The following is a 16118-nucleotide window of genomic DNA, read 5'->3' as shown; positions in this document are numbered from 1 at the left end:
ATTACTTAAGAAACAGAAAAGATGTTCCGTGTTTCTATCGAGTGGAAGTTTGGGAGAACGAGAAATGCTGTGAGAACACGAGCCACATGCGAGTGTTTCCACAGCTTTTTCGAGTTCTCCCAAACTTTCACGAGTGTTTCTATAACGCGATAGAAATACGGAGAACATATTTTCTATTTCTTTTAGGAAACACCGCGACGAAAAAAAGGAAAACAACTTGTTAACTTTGATTATCAAAATGTAACTTCTCTTTGCTCGAGCCATCATTACGTCAACAGCTCGTGCTAGTTCTGTGTTTCCATCGAGTTATAGAAACACGACTTTTAACCAATCAGCGCGCGTATTTTCTTAGGACTGTTTTCTAAATTACATTACATTACATCTAATTCCATCTCCAGTGAGAAAAGTTGCCCGATTTCAATGCTATTCCTGTTAACTTGCATTGAAGTCAGAACAGTACGGTTTTTCCCGCCCGTTGAATCCTGATTGATCAATTCAAATTTCAGTGACAACAGCCGTATGCAAGGCCCCGCTACTAATAATAATATACCCATCTAGGGGAAAATTACGAACTCACCACGTGACTTGGTCCCAGTTGGCTTGATAGCTCAATTGAAAGAGCACTGCACCGGTATTGCAGAGGTCATGGGTTCGAATCCCGTTCAAGCCTGAACTTTTTCAGGCGTTATTTCCACAACTGCTTAAATTGTGTGTAACTGCGATGGTCATTCATATCTTTACATCTTTCTCTGCAGTTCAATTGCCTCAATGACTGGTAGTTCTCGATCTTCAATCTCTTACCGGACGGGGTTGGAGCCTCCTTATCTTTCATACATGCACACCAAATTAATGTTTGTACAGTTGTTTCGACAAAAGTTCTCTTTCAGAAGCGCGGCTAGTGCAACATAGAAAGTGAAGCTCATGTTCGCTCCTCTCTGGATCATTTAGAACCGGAGGTAGATTTTTTCGAGAGTTAAAGTCGCTTTGTTCTTCACATCCAATATTCGGGTCTGCCGAGAAACAACTTTAGTTTTGTGGTCAGAGCAGGACTTGAACTCGCGACCTTCGGATTTCAAGTCCGGCGCCCTAACCACTCAGCACGCTGTGTCATTCTGTATTTGATCAAGCTTTCCCTGAAGTTCTTTTTCTGATGCGGGTAGTGATAGTTTTGGCAGTTTTCGGTGTTTCAGCCCGAATGAGAGAGAAGCCATGAATATACGTATTGATGTCATCTTTGTTATCACGTTGAAACATCGTGACTTTGAAGAAACAACAGAGAGCTGATCGCTACCCATCATGCCTTTCGGCATTGTCGCGTAAGGATTTATGATTTTGAAGGACAACCTTTGTTTCTTATACTACACAAGCGTGACAAAATCGCTCGCTTCCAAACTGATAGTCAAGGGAAACGAACACTCTGGGCACAAGGTTGCGAAACAGATGTAAAAGTGCCGCACACCCTATCTTTTTCCGAAACAATTAATTATAAGGATGCAGCTTCCAATACAACTGTGCACGCATCAAAGCTAAGCGTTCTCTTACAGTTGAATTTAGCCTCTTTTGTGTTGTGAAGTATATATGTGTTCTATTTTTAATGTTCTTGTTTATTAGTATAGTTATCATAGGTAAGGACTCGTGGGTTCTGTTAAAGTAGCAGTTGGCTAATTAAAGTTTACAAATTAGATAAATAAAATATCGTGCAATTTGACGTCAAAGCTACAAAGAAACTTGATCCAAAGAGAGCATAAAACATGCAAATGCTTATTACTCAGGCAATCAATACTCAGGCGTGGCAATACATACAATAGAGTCATTAGAAAGAGGTAGTTAACGATGTTATAGAATTTTTGAAAAAGAATTGCATGGTCTACACCACAACAAGCATTTGCTTAACACACTTCGCTTCACTGCACGGTTTAAAGAATCTTCGAGAAATTCAATTGTTTATTGCGAAGCCTGTTGGTATTACGACGAGTGAATGGACTACCTGTTGCTGGTGAAATAGTACTGCATGCTGAGAAACTGTAGATAGCCCCACTTCATCAGTGTTAATAGACAACAGCTTGGCTCAGCAACTGAGTGCTAATAAACAAAAACAGACCGATGGAAAACAGGACAAAGGAACTAACTAGAGCTCATGGTGTACACACGGCTCTGAAAGTCAAAGATAGTAGAACTGGAAAGGTGATTTTAAAAGACAACGTTTTCGAAGACTCCAAACTGGAGTGTGAAATTAATCACCTGAAACTCTGGCAGAAGAAAGAAGAAAGTCGGCTGCGATGGGAGAAGGAACATGCTATCAGAGACATGAGAAAACATTTACTGCGGAGAGTTGAATCTAATCCTGAAATATTAAACTTGCCTCGAATTGAAGGAGGAGGATTAAGACAAAATCTAAGAGCGACTAGACATGACAAGAAACGTTTCGTTAGCATAAGTGATTCTTTAGACTCCTCTCCAGAACAAAGCCCTCACAACTCACTGGAAGATGTGCGTCTACCAAGAGTTGTATCAGCTTCACTACCTAGCGACGTTTACCACATGTCAGAGACAACTACATTGCCTGCTTTGTTATCGCCTTGTTTGATAAGGAAGTCTAAAGTTGAAGATTCTACAAACGATCCCAGATTCAAAAAGCTTTTGCAGAACTTGGTTCCGAAGCCTTCAGTGAAGAAGGCAATGTCTAATGACTTATAACTCGAACATAACTCGAATGGTTAAGAGGCTATGTGAATTTTGCCTGATCTGTATGACTAATGAACTGTGACAATAAAGAGACATTCAGAAAAATCGGACTGAAACACAATTCGTTTCAGGTGCAAATGGTTAAACTTTAATTCTGTAGAATAAGCTGCACAGAGAGCGGTATTTAGCGGTGATAGAATAATGCTAAGAACATGTATTCGTTCTTGAAGTGATTCTGTTGATTGGATACTAATTACCTCAACTTAGCATTTTGAGAATGGATCAGTTGTAAGAGCAACAAGTTGAAAAGAATAAATAAGTAGGTAATAAATAAGTGTCAAAGTTATTTACCGTAAAATCCGAAAGTAACGACCCTCGTTACTTTCAGAATTAGCAGACTTTGGGGCTCGCTACTTTAAGGGGGTCGTTACTTTCGGAGAGCAAAATAGTTGCGTAAAGCTGGTGCAACTCAGCTCTTTTATCAAATTAAAAAGGGAAATTCCTAAAAAGAGTTCCAAAACATGAGATGAAACTCTTTGTTTCAGTTTAAATTTATGTTGATGCCACATGGGTGAGCTCTTCTGTATATACTGTGTTGTCAATGGTCGGCAGGAAAGCTAGTCAGAAGTCACAGAAGACGTAAACTGTTTCTACTTCATGAAGCACAGCTGCTCCTCTGCCCGGTTTTTAGTTTTTTTTTTAATATTATTATCCAATAACTACGTACTTGATATAGTAATTTTATTAACAACAATTACTAATAATTTTTTCTCTTTCTTTTTATTTATGTATTGTTACCACTAGTTTTATCGTTTGTTGTTAAACCTGTTTTAGGTATTTTAATGTAAGTAATTATGTAGCTTTTTTCCTCTACGGTTATTTTGTATGTTATTCTGTATGTGAACAAATAAAGAAAAGTTGTTAAAAAAAAAATGAAGCACAGCTGCGTTATTTTGCTGTATCAATATATCTCATGTATACGATATCCAGTGCGCTAGTCGCGTTTTCAATTTTAATTTGAAGAAACGTTCCTTTAGGACGCTCACCGCCTGTTGAACATAGGCACGCAAGGCGCGCAAGAGTTATTTTTTTGTGTGAAGTGTCGGAGATAGCAGCATTCATGGTACAGTAATGATTTGGTTAATTTGACATTTTTTCTTTGGTTGCGATGTTACATCGGTCATGGTAAGATAGTTAAATAGTAAGCCATAAAATGTTTGACTGAACAAACTACAGTAATCTGACATGTCTCCAGATTAATGTAGATACCATCTTATTTTCTAGCAGGCAATTTGATTCGTTCTTGGATACAACCCGGTGTGACACGCGCACATGCATAACTCCCTCACTCACCGATCACATAACCCTTCCAACCCCCAAGAGGAATTTTTGCTCAAAAATACTCAAGTTAATTTAGGGACTTTTTCGCATTTTATACGAGACGTAAGTTTACCTTTTCACACAACACAACACAACACAACACAACTTCACCGAAAATAGAAAGAAAGAGAAAAAAACCTCTGACACGTTGAAAGTCTGATTTAATTAAATTGCACTTTAACTTGGTGCCGCGCAGTCTTCAAAGAACATTTGAACAGTTTTCATACTTTTTACCTTAAAAAATATCGGACTGAAACGAATGACATCAAATAAAACTATTAAACTGCTACTGCAGAGACGTAAAAACCGTCCAGAAATGAAAGCTTTTTTGTTTAATATCCTGGAAACAATAGCCGATAACTTGTCAGCTCTAATTGAATTTACTCCCATATAAAAAACAAAAGTGTTAAGTTACCATTTGTTACTAAAGATAGCAAACATCTCGTGGGAAAGAGTGGTGACGATTCGTCCGCTCTAACTGAATTTACTCCCTTGTGAAAAACAAGAGTGTCACATTACACTTTGTAACTAAAAAACAAAAATATCTTGTTATATTTGCATGCAACAAGAACAAAACAATCGTTACCCGCACTTACTATTGTAAACGTTAGAACTGTTTCAAATCTAAAGTCTCGTCCCCTCTAAAACATGTCCTAAGAACTAGAAGCGACGATTCGTGACCTCTAATCGAATTTACTCCTTGTGAAAAACAACAGTATCGAGTTACCTTTAACTAAAAATAAAAATATCTCGTTGCATTTGCATACTACGAACTCACGAACTGTTTCAAACCTCAAGGCTCATCTCGTTCATTTAACTAAAATCCTCAGCCTAACCCACAGAAAATGTCGAAGTAAACCCAATATATGAATACTTCCTCCTCTTTTATAGAAGAATGAATACGGCCGTTCTGAACTTTATCGGGATCAGATCTTCTCACCTTTACAACAAGAAATTTGATTGGCTGTTTATAGTAGATCCAATCTGATTGGTGTGACATACATACATCTCTCACTCACTCACTCACTCACTCACCCATTGACCCGTAACATACTCGACGCGTCGACTAAGAGGTATTTTTTTGTAAAAATAACTCAAAAATGATACAGAGTTTTCAATGTTGATTTAAAGAAAAAGAAAAATTCCTGTCCCATTACGTTTCTTTTGCTTGAAGAAAATTCGACTGTTTTGATTCTTAAACACGGCTCAACAGGCTCTGATGAAGCACGAATGGACATTTCACTGGCTTCGTGGCATAAACGGTACCCTCGCTTATTGTAGAGTGACTACATCTCAAGCCTACCGTACGCAACTTTCTCTTGACTATATATTGATTGAAAAATAAATATTCTATTGAACCTTGGTCTCGCTATTTTCGGGGAGGGAGCTACTTTCGTGATTAATTAGCAAGTTAAAGTTTCTCTGCAAGCTAACAGTGCAATGAAAACAGTGAAAGTCGCGAGAAAGACCAAAGGAGCGACACCATCTACCCAGTGATCTGGGCCGAGGAACGGCAGGCTAATAGTCTGCGGTTTTACCCATGAGAACCAGTTCCAAAATGGCGGAAGAATCTCCAGCTCTTTGGTGATCACGTGTAAGAGAGTGTAAGAGTACAAACAACATTTTAGTCAGAGATCTTTGTTAGTTAGCAGACCATGGATCCGGCAAAAGCACAGATGGTTGCAGAACTCGAAATTGAAATGATGACAGACTTGTACAACCGGTGAGTGTAAAGACATTGCTCTCTGCTGGGTCCATAACGACCATAACGCTACAGTCATCTTGATTGAGGCTGCTTGATTGACAATGGATGAGAAGAAAATGTTATGGCCAAGTTTCAAAATACCGTGCAATTTCTTTTCATGTTATATGATAACAGTAGCGCCTTTATATTGTTTCATACCTCACTCTTCAACGAGTTTTGACATGAAGGAGCGAGGATATCGCCGCGGATCAAATTTAGCTTAAGGTGGCTTAGGCCCGGGTCGCACTAGAGCCAGTTTTGTTCGTATAAGTACCGAATCTGTCAAAAAGTGGCGTAAAACAAGTGCGCCCCCAGTTTCAAAAACTTGCCAATTTTTTGCGGATTGCCAAAATTTCACCAATCTTCAAAGAGGCCGAAGTTCTGCCTTGGAGGCTTCCAAATGTTGGCAAAGCAAACAGTTTTGTCATTTTAACCATTAAACTGTCATATTTTTTAAAACATGTCTGGATAAAATTACGGCGAGAAAATAACTTTGGTTGGCTAGTCCAGTTTGGCGCATTAGATGGTGGGACAAAATCATTTTTTACCCGGTCCATCTGATGTTTTTCACAGTTATTTCAATGGAAACAAGAAATATGAGGGGCATTTTTATTCATATTCTTATGGCCCATACCCTGGATCTGGGTATAGTGGCAATTTGAATGGATGGCTTCAGCGAGACAATCTTCTTTGATCGCAAGTGGCACAAGCAACAACACAAACGTGAGCCGAGCAAAAACTGCTTGTCAAATTATGTGCTGAAAATCACTAGTTGCTGGAAAGTGGAGAGTCAAGAACATGCAGCGTGGAGAAAAATCTGCAAAGAGTTAAACTCTTGCATTGCATGAAATCTAATGAAATGCTTATTTAAGAAATATAGATCTTGTGATGAATATTTCAATCAGTAATGTTTTGGTTCAAACATGTTGATCTGATGCGACCAATGCCAAAATTTGGAACTTGTAAAATTTCTGCCAATTTTTTTCCTCGCAAAAAATTGGAAATATTTGAATCTATGCTAGTGTGACCTGGCCCTCACTACTGTTTTTTGTTTTTTGGCGATCATAAAACTATAGGGAGCCACCTTAAGGTAGCTTACTACAGTTTTTTCTGAGACTCAGTAGCACACGCTATGATTGCCTGCCAGATGTCAGTATTAATCGTGCATGTGAAAATGGTGCAAGTAACCCTAAGAAGAAATGAAAACCACTTCTGTGCTTGAAAGGCATTAAATCACTTCGGTATACATAGCAATAGTTTCAAACTCTGTTCAAACATGTGTTTAAGCCTAGGACCAAAAAAATATGACAAAAAAATTCAATAAACAACTGCTAAAAGAGCTCTAATTTATTCTTGCTTTGAGTGCGGGCTTAAATAAAGTGCATGCGCAATTCAATTCTTGTCCAAGGTTGTAAACGCCAGTCTTTGGTCAAGGATTGTTCGAAAACCTACCGTACAACTCATGATGAAATTTACAGGCTTGATTTGTTGGAGTGAATCACGTTTAGAGCCAAAATTCTAAAAAATCTGTAACACAGCTTTTGAGCTATTTTTGATTTCACATTTTCTTAGTTTGCAAAAAATCTGTCCTACAGATTTATTTACTTTGCATAGATTTTAAATCAGAGCCAATTTCTTATTCCTGAAATTTTGAGGTGGGGTCATATGGGTAGATTTTGAGAAAAATGTGATTTAACCTGCTAGTTCCCAGTCTCTCCTAAGGTATTCGGTCATTCATTTTGGCAATTTGTTGATGTTTAATTGTTCAAGTTTCAAATAGAATGGTTAAAGACTTAAGCAGAGTTCGTACAGGTCATGGAAAACCTGGAAGTCATGGAATTTGTTATTTCAATTTCCAGGCCTGGAAAGTCATGGATATTTTAAAAATTGAAAAAAATAACAGATGAGTCAGAAACAGGCTTTGATTTCAGTAGAAATAGACACAAGCACACATTTTATACATTATAATGTTGGAAAATACATTGTTTTGATATTGCTGTGAGAACAACTGCTTAACTTTGGTCATGGAAAACTTGGAAAGGTCATGGAAAGTCATGGAATTTTAAAAGCTTCAAAGACTATGAACCCTGTTAAGCAAACAGTAAATAGAGAAAGGAAAAACATCTTGGAACATTTTTCAAGAGTTAGAAGTTGGGCTGTTATAATTCATCAAAACTGTAGTAAGCTACCTTAAATATCAACCAGAATGTTTGATAATTTCAAAACATTATTTTTTGAAGAAAGGGCTTTTTAAACTTTTAACTGGGGAAATCATTACCAGAGTCTCATTAACACTGGTAAATGAAAAAAAAATATCCCTGGTAGCTCAGAAGTGGTGGAAGGGTTTTAGAGAGATGCCAATCTAAAAAAAGTATCGAAACCCAGGAGATTGCCAGTTTTACCAGTTATGAACCCTAAAATAGAAAATGTTAAAGTAAAGCTCTGCTGATTACACCACAAAATTGAATCAACTTTTCCCAAATTTTCCCTGGAATATACCAAAAAGTGGACAGAATTAGTATGGAGTGTTTCGCCTGTGACCCGTATGGAAGACCAGTCTGCAACTCCCAGATAATTGGAATTATCTGGTCCGAGAATTGGAAGAATTTCCAAGGGATAATCTGAAAAAAATCCAGAGTCATAATGGAATGTCCCACAGTGATCATCATACCATCATCTCACCGTGTTCTCAAGTTTATTCATCATACATGTATATTTTGTTAATATTCCATGACTTGTAGAAACTTGCCATGTCTCGTCATGCACTAGTAATGCACTTGTGCCTTATGCAGGGGTGTTGTGTTATGAACATTTTTAGCAGGACAGTAACTGGTTTTCACAGACGGGCAAAACTATTTGAACTGAACCTCTTTAGATAAGAAAAACTGGTCTAACCAGGCGGGTAAACTGTCCTTACAGCTGATCAATTTGCCCGGCTTTTAATGAAACCCCTGCTTTTCTTATGGGTTCATGCTTGTTATTATGATAAAATATACAGCCACCATCCATTTTCCTTTGGTCAATGGAGGATTGATTTTACAGTTATAACAAGTTTTATAAGTTAACATATTGTTTTAACATGAGAAAATAAGATTCATATCTCAAATTGTCAAGCCACTGTGTTATTTTCTTATCATTACACAGACAATCTGACTGTTTGCACAAACAACCATCAAAATGTGGAAAGGGATGCCATCAATATCTTCAATAGTGAAGATATGGAAAATATACCACTTGGGTCTCGGATGTAGTTTCGTATGAATTTTACAACTGGACTGGTGTATTTTCCAGGAAAACACCTGTGTTTATATTATGATAATAATATTGTTACTCACACGCTGATTAATTATACTTAGCTCTTATTAACTGAGCTGGAGGTCTGTATGGGAAAATCTTGACCGAGGTTGTGAGTACGGACTGAATGCAGTGAGGTCTGTACACATGACCGAGGTCAAGATTCTCCCATACAGACCAACTTAGCTCGGTTAATAAGATGTTTATTATGTGGCAAAGAAGAAAGCTTTAATTCATTTAATATAACTGGTTTGCTGACATTTTGCTTGCAAACGGCGATGAGCTTAACTTAAACCTGCCGAAATTTGCTCGTCCTCTTTACTTTTTTTTTTTGTCATCAGGCTTTTTGGCACTTCCATAAATGATTGAGAAGAAAATAAAAGAAAATGGTGAACATTTTTGTATTTTAGTTTGGTACCTCTTCAATGCAAAATGAAACCGGTCTAGATGCCGGTCTAGATGGGAAAATCTAGACCGCGGTCAATATCGATTTCAGCCAATCAAATTCGTGAATTCGGTAGTTCCCAGTCCTTGTGAGACACAACCATATAATAATTGGTACTTATTACTTATTGGTTTTCAGATTAACAGTTGCATGTCAAAAGAAGTGTATATCACCCAAGTACAAAGAAGGTGATCTAACCAAAGGAGAATCAGTTTGCTTGGATCGCTGTGTTGCAAAATATTTGGAGATTCACGACAGGATTGGCAAGAAACTGACTTCTATGTCCATGCAGGATGAAAAACTAATGACTCAGCTTCAAGGACAGCAGACAGGGCAAGCAGGGAATTGACTTGTGATTAAATGAGGTCAAAATATCGTTAAATGCTAATAGGAAAGAAGCACGCTTGAAGTCACTTCTTGTCAAAGATCTTTGGACTTGAGGACACTGCTGACACAATCTTTCAAGTTGTCTTTTTTTTATACACTTCTGGCAGAGGTCTGCGTAATTATCCAGTGCAAAATTCTTCAGAATGCTTGGAAATGTGATTATGTTCTGTAACTTCTGCCTTCAGTTTTATAAAAGAAAATAGAAAACTACCATTTTCGTGATCGTGTGTGATTTCGTTCCAATTTAGCCAACAATATTCCCTGTTGGGATATTTTGGACAGATGTTTGTTGAATTCAAAATTGGCTCGATTACCACTCTCTGTCCAGGAAAGGAGCCTGTGCTAGTAGACTGGGCTCAAGAGACCGCCGGATATCGAGCCTGAAAACAGAAATAAGAGTGTTTCTTTTATTATTATTTCTTCAAGTGTACTTTGACAGCTGAAAATAGTGGCGTTTCATGATGAACACCCTTTATTTGAATCTTTCCCATCTTTCCCAAAAAAGCTGCTGTCTCTAAAATGAGTGCTGCTTGACAAGTTTTGTACTCTTTTTCAGTGATCTTTGAGGTTCTGTGCATATAACTCTGTGATATGACCAGCGTGCCCACCGCCTCCAAATTTTTTGCTTCTGGAGATGCGTATAAGCGTTCGATATAAAAGATTCGTCTGAAGAAGACAATCCATTTTTTCTGTTTGTTCAGTGTTTCTTCAAGGAGTTTCAGCCATTAAAATCCGCTCCCCAGTCGTAAATTTCCCTCCTTGGCAAAATCACACCAACTGTGTACGGGTACTCATCGTAATGTTTGTTAACAATTTGGAGTTTTAAAGTCCAGTGGCTGTGAAAGTCAGTTTTTAATTCTTCTGTATCTCGCGAACTGATTATCCACTGACGTTTCTAAATCGTCCTGGCTCCAAAACTTCGGGAAATCGAGAAAAACGTCGCCATTTTGACAACCTCCAGCCACTGCAGACTAAATAATAGAGTGTTCCTGTTGACGAACTATCGGATGAAAGTTGCCCCGCAGAAATTTCACTTTCTTAAAACAAATATGCTAGTTTTAAGAACATCAAATTTCCAAGGGGAAACTATCAGACCGATACTAAATTTTCTTCTGCGCGCCAGTTCAAAAATCATGTCGAATCATTTTCAACCTTTTTAGGTGAAAGGCGTGAATTTTTTCCTATGAACCCGCTAGTGTATAAATACCAGTAATGTAATGTGTTCCTGCCTCTTCACTTTAGATAGCTCAGATTAAAATGGCATAACCACAGTATTACAAATAGTAAACTATTCCACACTGTGCCCATTGTCGCACCGCAATAAGATTGGGGATAAATTTGGCTTCCTTTCCTTATAGTGTCACCCAGTTTGTTCTCGTCGACCAGGCTAACGATGGACTCCTCCCCAGTACTAATGACTACCTATTAAAAGAGACCATCGTTAGATTCTCCAAGAAGTCAGCCCCCAAACCAAGTCATAACTCCCCAAAACTAAACCGAAACCCAGCTCTCCAAGTCTGGTAAAGGGATTATTCGCCTAGCCTCATAGATGCTCTTTTTCGTAAGATCTCTTCCCGCGGTTGACTGCAGGGAATGCACACACAAACCGTTTCAGCTGGTTAATATCTTACCATGAACAGGACGGTTCCGTACCGATGTTCGAGGCCAACCGAGCTGAGGCTCCAGCCGGATTTAAGACTTTCGCTAATTGCATGTAGTATAGGGCTGTGTGACGCCTAGTCTAACCAACACGATCCATGATCTCGGCCAGATCCGCACCTGCAAGAGCTAGAGTGATGGCACAGCCGGAGCGGAAACCATGGAGCGTCTCGCCGTTATCTACATTCATCTCCTTAAGGTAACCCTTTAAGCGTGATTCAGCTGCAGAGGAAGTAAAAGGGGCGTCTTTTATGCCCAAATCAGGTGCGATTGGACGAAATAGGTAACCGCACGTTAAATCCACCCTTATATCACGCGTCACCTCCATATAACGCTCGATGCCTCGAACAGGACAGATTTCTGCTTGCGCATTTCTCCTCACTCCAAACACATTCTCTTCCCTATCCCTTTCCCCAATTGTGATTGAAAAGGAAACCGTCGTCGTTGGGGAAACGTAGGATTTCAAGGACCTTAATCTGTCCCAAGCCTCCAGGTCGCTCTCCACTAAAGAAAACTAGTTTAATATACGCTTGATCGCGGGCTATCACAAATCTGTCAATCGCTCTGTCTGAGTCTCTCAATCTTCTGTCTAGGTGTGAACATAATTGTGTTAGCTTATCAACGAAGAAAGGGGTGGCCTGTTTTGGAGTTACCTGTGCCTGTAATTGTTCCGCGGTTACCAGCTTCAAAAAAATCCTTCATCGACCGACTTGTCAAACGCTGGGTTGCCTAGGCCTAGACGCTTGTCCCACTCGCCGTCTCGTCCAATAGAATGCAGAATAGCTCGTAGCTTACCAATATAAGAGTCCACCGTCTTATAAGATAGACGTATAGGACATCCACAAGTATATCGTCGCGCTTGGCCGATGTACTTACAGCCATTGCGGTGAATCCGAGTTTTCCCATTCTTGTCTTTAAAAACAAGGATCCGGCAAATATCCCGTGGAGTCACGGTGGCTAATGCGATATGGCCAGGAAGTGAAGCAAGAAAGGTTTCAAACTCCTTTCTTAGCGAGTCCTTATGTTTAGCATAGCTGGTAACACGATCAAAGTCCATTAGTTGACGTAAGCGCTGGTCAATGCTCTCCAGATCGATGTCAGTCTTGTCAATATTATTCGGTGTCACGATTTGTCGGTTATAACCACAACGTTGGCAGAATCTAAAATCTTGGTCATTCTCATGGGATCATACTGGACATCTAACGGAAGGTGTAAACACCTTGGCAACGATGGGGAGATCATAAGTAGAGAAAGGACGAGAGACTTGTAATCGATCAAAACACTCTTTATTCTCCTTAAATGTCAAACTTCATATTTGCATACCACAGGATTATACAAGGAATGTAAATTACACCAAAATACGTGCGACTTTCTTCAGATAGCAAGAGATGGTCATATCCTGACTTGTCGTCCAGGACCGTCTGATAAGAATCCTTGAAGACATACCGGGGTAAGTCGGTCACTCTGTCCAACAAAAAGGACTTCTCCAGCATCCACAGGTTTAGATATCGCGCATCATGACAAAGTCTCGGCTTCGTAGGCTCAACTGTTAACGGTAAAACGATATGAGGTGGACTTACTTGACCAACCTTACCCACTAGAGAAATTGCACCGGATTTCAGGCGACTTAATAGCGTTGTTCTGACAAATTATTCAAACTGTTTGCACGATAGGTTATTCTTGAACAACCTGTAAGAAGGGGAAATTGACTTAATGTACAACATCACCCTCACATGCCACTCAACAGCCCCCAAATAAAGCAACCCGAGACATTCCGTGGTGAACTTTCACCCCATTGCTCTTTTTGTTACCACGGTGAATTCTCACCCCATTGCTCTTTTTGTTACCTTGGTGAACTCCCCCCATTGCCTTTATATAGTGAAGTCACATCTCTTTTCATGGTGAACTCTCACCCCATTGCTCTTTTTTCTCATGGTGAACTCTCACCCATTGCTCTTTTTCTTTTCTATGGTGAACTGTCACCCCATTGCTCTTTTTCTTTTCTATGGTGAACTCTCACCCCATTGCTCTTTTTCTTATGGTGAACTCTCACCCCACTGCTGTTTTCCTCATGGTGAACTCTCACCCCATTGCTCTTTTTCAAGGTGAACTGTCACCCCATTGCTCTTTTCTTTTCAAGGTGAACTGTCACCCCACTGCTCTTTTCCTCATGGTGAACTCTCACCCCATCACTCTTTTTCTGATGGTGAACTTTCTCCCCATTGCTCTTTTTTCATGGTGAACTCTCACCCCACTGCTCTTTTCCATGGTGAACTCTCACCTCATCGCTCTTTGCTTTGGTAAGTTATCACCTTTGAAATTCTATGGAAACGTCAAACAAATACCAGCGGTACGCCTCTGCCCCCTCCAGCTCTTGCATGATCCTAAATAACAATTTCCGAACAAAAAAGAAAAAATAACCGAGCCGCTAATAAACATTCCCCGTGTCCACGAGATAAAAAATATACACGCCACCCACGTTAACAACATATAGTCACCCATAGAAAACCCGCCAAGACCCGAAATACACTAGAATTGCCGATATAAGCTTAACAACAACCAACAAACTGACTAAAAACACGAACAGTGAATGAGCGGGAAAACCGAAAACAGGTAAAAAAGGGAAGACAATTAAAGGGTTGCCGCCTTTGTCCCTGTTCGCAATTTATAAAAAACACATATAAGCGACAGAAGTAAACATATTCTACCCTAAGCTCTCCGTGTTGAGCTTGTCCCACAGCTTGTTGAGGAACTTGTGCCGCGGCTGGTTGAATTTTCTGAGCCACGTGTTCGGCAGCCGGTAAAGCCTCCTGTCCGACAACTTGTTGAACTACTTGAGCTACTTGACCACCGGCCGCTTGAGCTCCATGAGCTGCTAGTTCTTCAGCTGGCTGAATTCCTTGGGCAACCGGTAGAGCGGCTTGAGCCGTAGCTCCTTTTCCCTCAGGATACTGTACGTCCGCCATAAAATAAGAAAAGGAACATACATACATACATACATACAACCTTTATTTATACACGATAAAAGACGTCAAAGCTAACAAGCTTGTGGGGTCGAATAAATCGCTATCCAGTGGATAAGTGTTAACAAAACAAAATATATTTTGTAACGTTTCGCTAATTACACTGGAGTATGTTCACTATGTATGATTTGTGTTAACTGTAGAAGTGTTTTAGGCGTGAATCCCTAAGGGGCTAGTAGGCTATTTAAGAATTTGTAAGTTATGCAAGAGCCACTCGAAGGCATCTCTTTCAACTTTGCTTTTGCTGTCATGCCGTCGGATACTGAACGAGCGAGCGTTCCCGCTTCGATCGCGCAATCCTTCACTGAGGGAGATCCGGTTCATAAGTGACTGCTTCACGAACATTGGCTCGACGTTATCCAACGCCAAGACTTAAATTGGAAGTTGTTTCCTCATCTTTTGGACGTTAAGTTTGATTAGAAGTTCGCTGCATTCAAACGCGACCTCGACGAGAAACAAGCTGCCACTCAGTCTCAACTGTAGAAGCTAAAAACGGTATCCAAGGCCTCGAGTTCTCTAAAATATAATACGAGTTCAGCAACTCTCTGCTGGATGCAACAGACGGGACGATCAAGACCATCTCAAAAGGAAACCTTTCAGCAGCCAAGTTATTTCGTTCCGCGGACAAGAACCCCGCTGTTTGGGCAGCAGTGCAAGGGTACGAATCGGACGAACTCGCCGAAGATTCTGAGGAAGAGAAAAAAAGCTCTGATCAGCCGAAAGACGAGTGCTAGCTAAGATCCGGGAGAAAAAGCGGAAAAATGTGTCTAGCTGGCCAACTCTACAGCTACCCGCTCTACATCCAGTGAAGCTCCATCTGCTCATGGTCTGTTCACTGGCAATTATTTTTCTTCTAATCAGCCTTTTTGTTTTTTTTCGCATGCAGTCCTTTCGTGGACGTCAGCCTCAACTAGCAGACAGTGTTTCAGCTGCGGCCGAAGGAGCCACTGAGCAAATCCATCTTCCTGCCCAAGCCGTTTCAAAGGAACCGCTGCAGCCCCTCCAAGCTGCATTGAAGAGAATGGGATAAGATGAGTATATAATTTATTCAATTTAATCAAATGATTGGGAGACTTTGACCCAGTTGAACTAATTGATAATTTTGTTGAACCATGTGTTTCAAGGTTTTTTGGAAGTCTTGAAAAGACAATTTACTCTACGGGGCTGAAAAATTTCTGTAGCTGTTCATCGTTCGCGTAAATTTTGGTATGTCAATTGTGTCCATCACTTTTGACGTTGCCATGGCAACCGCAAACTTCGTATAGGTTTGGACAAAAATCAACTTTTTCGACATAATTCTGTATTTTTTTTCAGCTTTGTTCATCATTTTCCTGAATTTCACCGAATTGTACATTTCATAAGCATTCTGGCTTCATAAAGCATTCTAGATTATTTTTTGACTTTTTAAGAAAAAAGTAAAATCCAAAGATGGCGGGTCAAATGACGTCATGCGACGTCACAGCCAAAAAAAATGTCATCATTTTATAGAGCAAGCTCAGGG

General features: G+C 39.8%; 2 protein-coding genes across 3 annotated transcripts in view; both read left to right on the top strand.

Moving 5' to 3' along the window:
- The first annotated feature begins 1522 nt into the window (after positions 1–1522).
- Positions 1523–3403, top strand: LOC145463622 (uncharacterized). The gene has a single exon (XM_081447386.1). The coding sequence runs from the start codon at positions 2104–2106 to the stop codon at positions 2695–2697; it is 594 nt and encodes a 197-aa protein (XP_081303512.1). The 5' UTR covers positions 1523–2103; the 3' UTR covers positions 2698–3403.
- Positions 3404–5423: 2020 nt separating this feature from the next.
- The window catches only part of LOC145462499 (mitochondrial import inner membrane translocase subunit Tim10-like), an 81446-nt gene continuing 70751 nt past the window's right edge, over positions 5424–16118 (top strand). The window contains exons 1-2 of one of the 2 annotated variants that reach the window (XR_014041200.1): positions 5424–5788; positions 9687–11793. Coding sequence is in view for 1 of the 2 variants with exons in the window: in XM_081446035.1 (XP_081302161.1) it covers positions 5721–5788; positions 9687–9897 (279 nt within the window). In the remaining variant the exon portion in view is untranslated. Of the gene's footprint in view, positions 5789–9686; positions 13268–16118 lie in introns of those variants that run through there. The other variant, XM_081446035.1, reaches the window with a different exon arrangement.

This window comes from Orbicella franksi, chromosome 12, assembly GCF_964199315.1.
Source record: "Orbicella franksi chromosome 12, jaOrbFran1.1, whole genome shotgun sequence".
In the NCBI taxonomy this organism is placed as follows: Eukaryota; Metazoa; Cnidaria; class Anthozoa; order Scleractinia; family Merulinidae; genus Orbicella; species Orbicella franksi.
Note: the sequence above shows the minus strand (reverse complement) of the source record. Positions and strands in the feature narration are given on the sequence as shown.

Bases quoted from the DNA above. Each gene is read 5' to 3' on its own strand.
- LOC145463622 (XM_081447386.1), top strand. From the start codon at position 2,104: ATGGAAAACAGGACAAAGGAACTAACTAGAGCTCATGGTGTACACACG.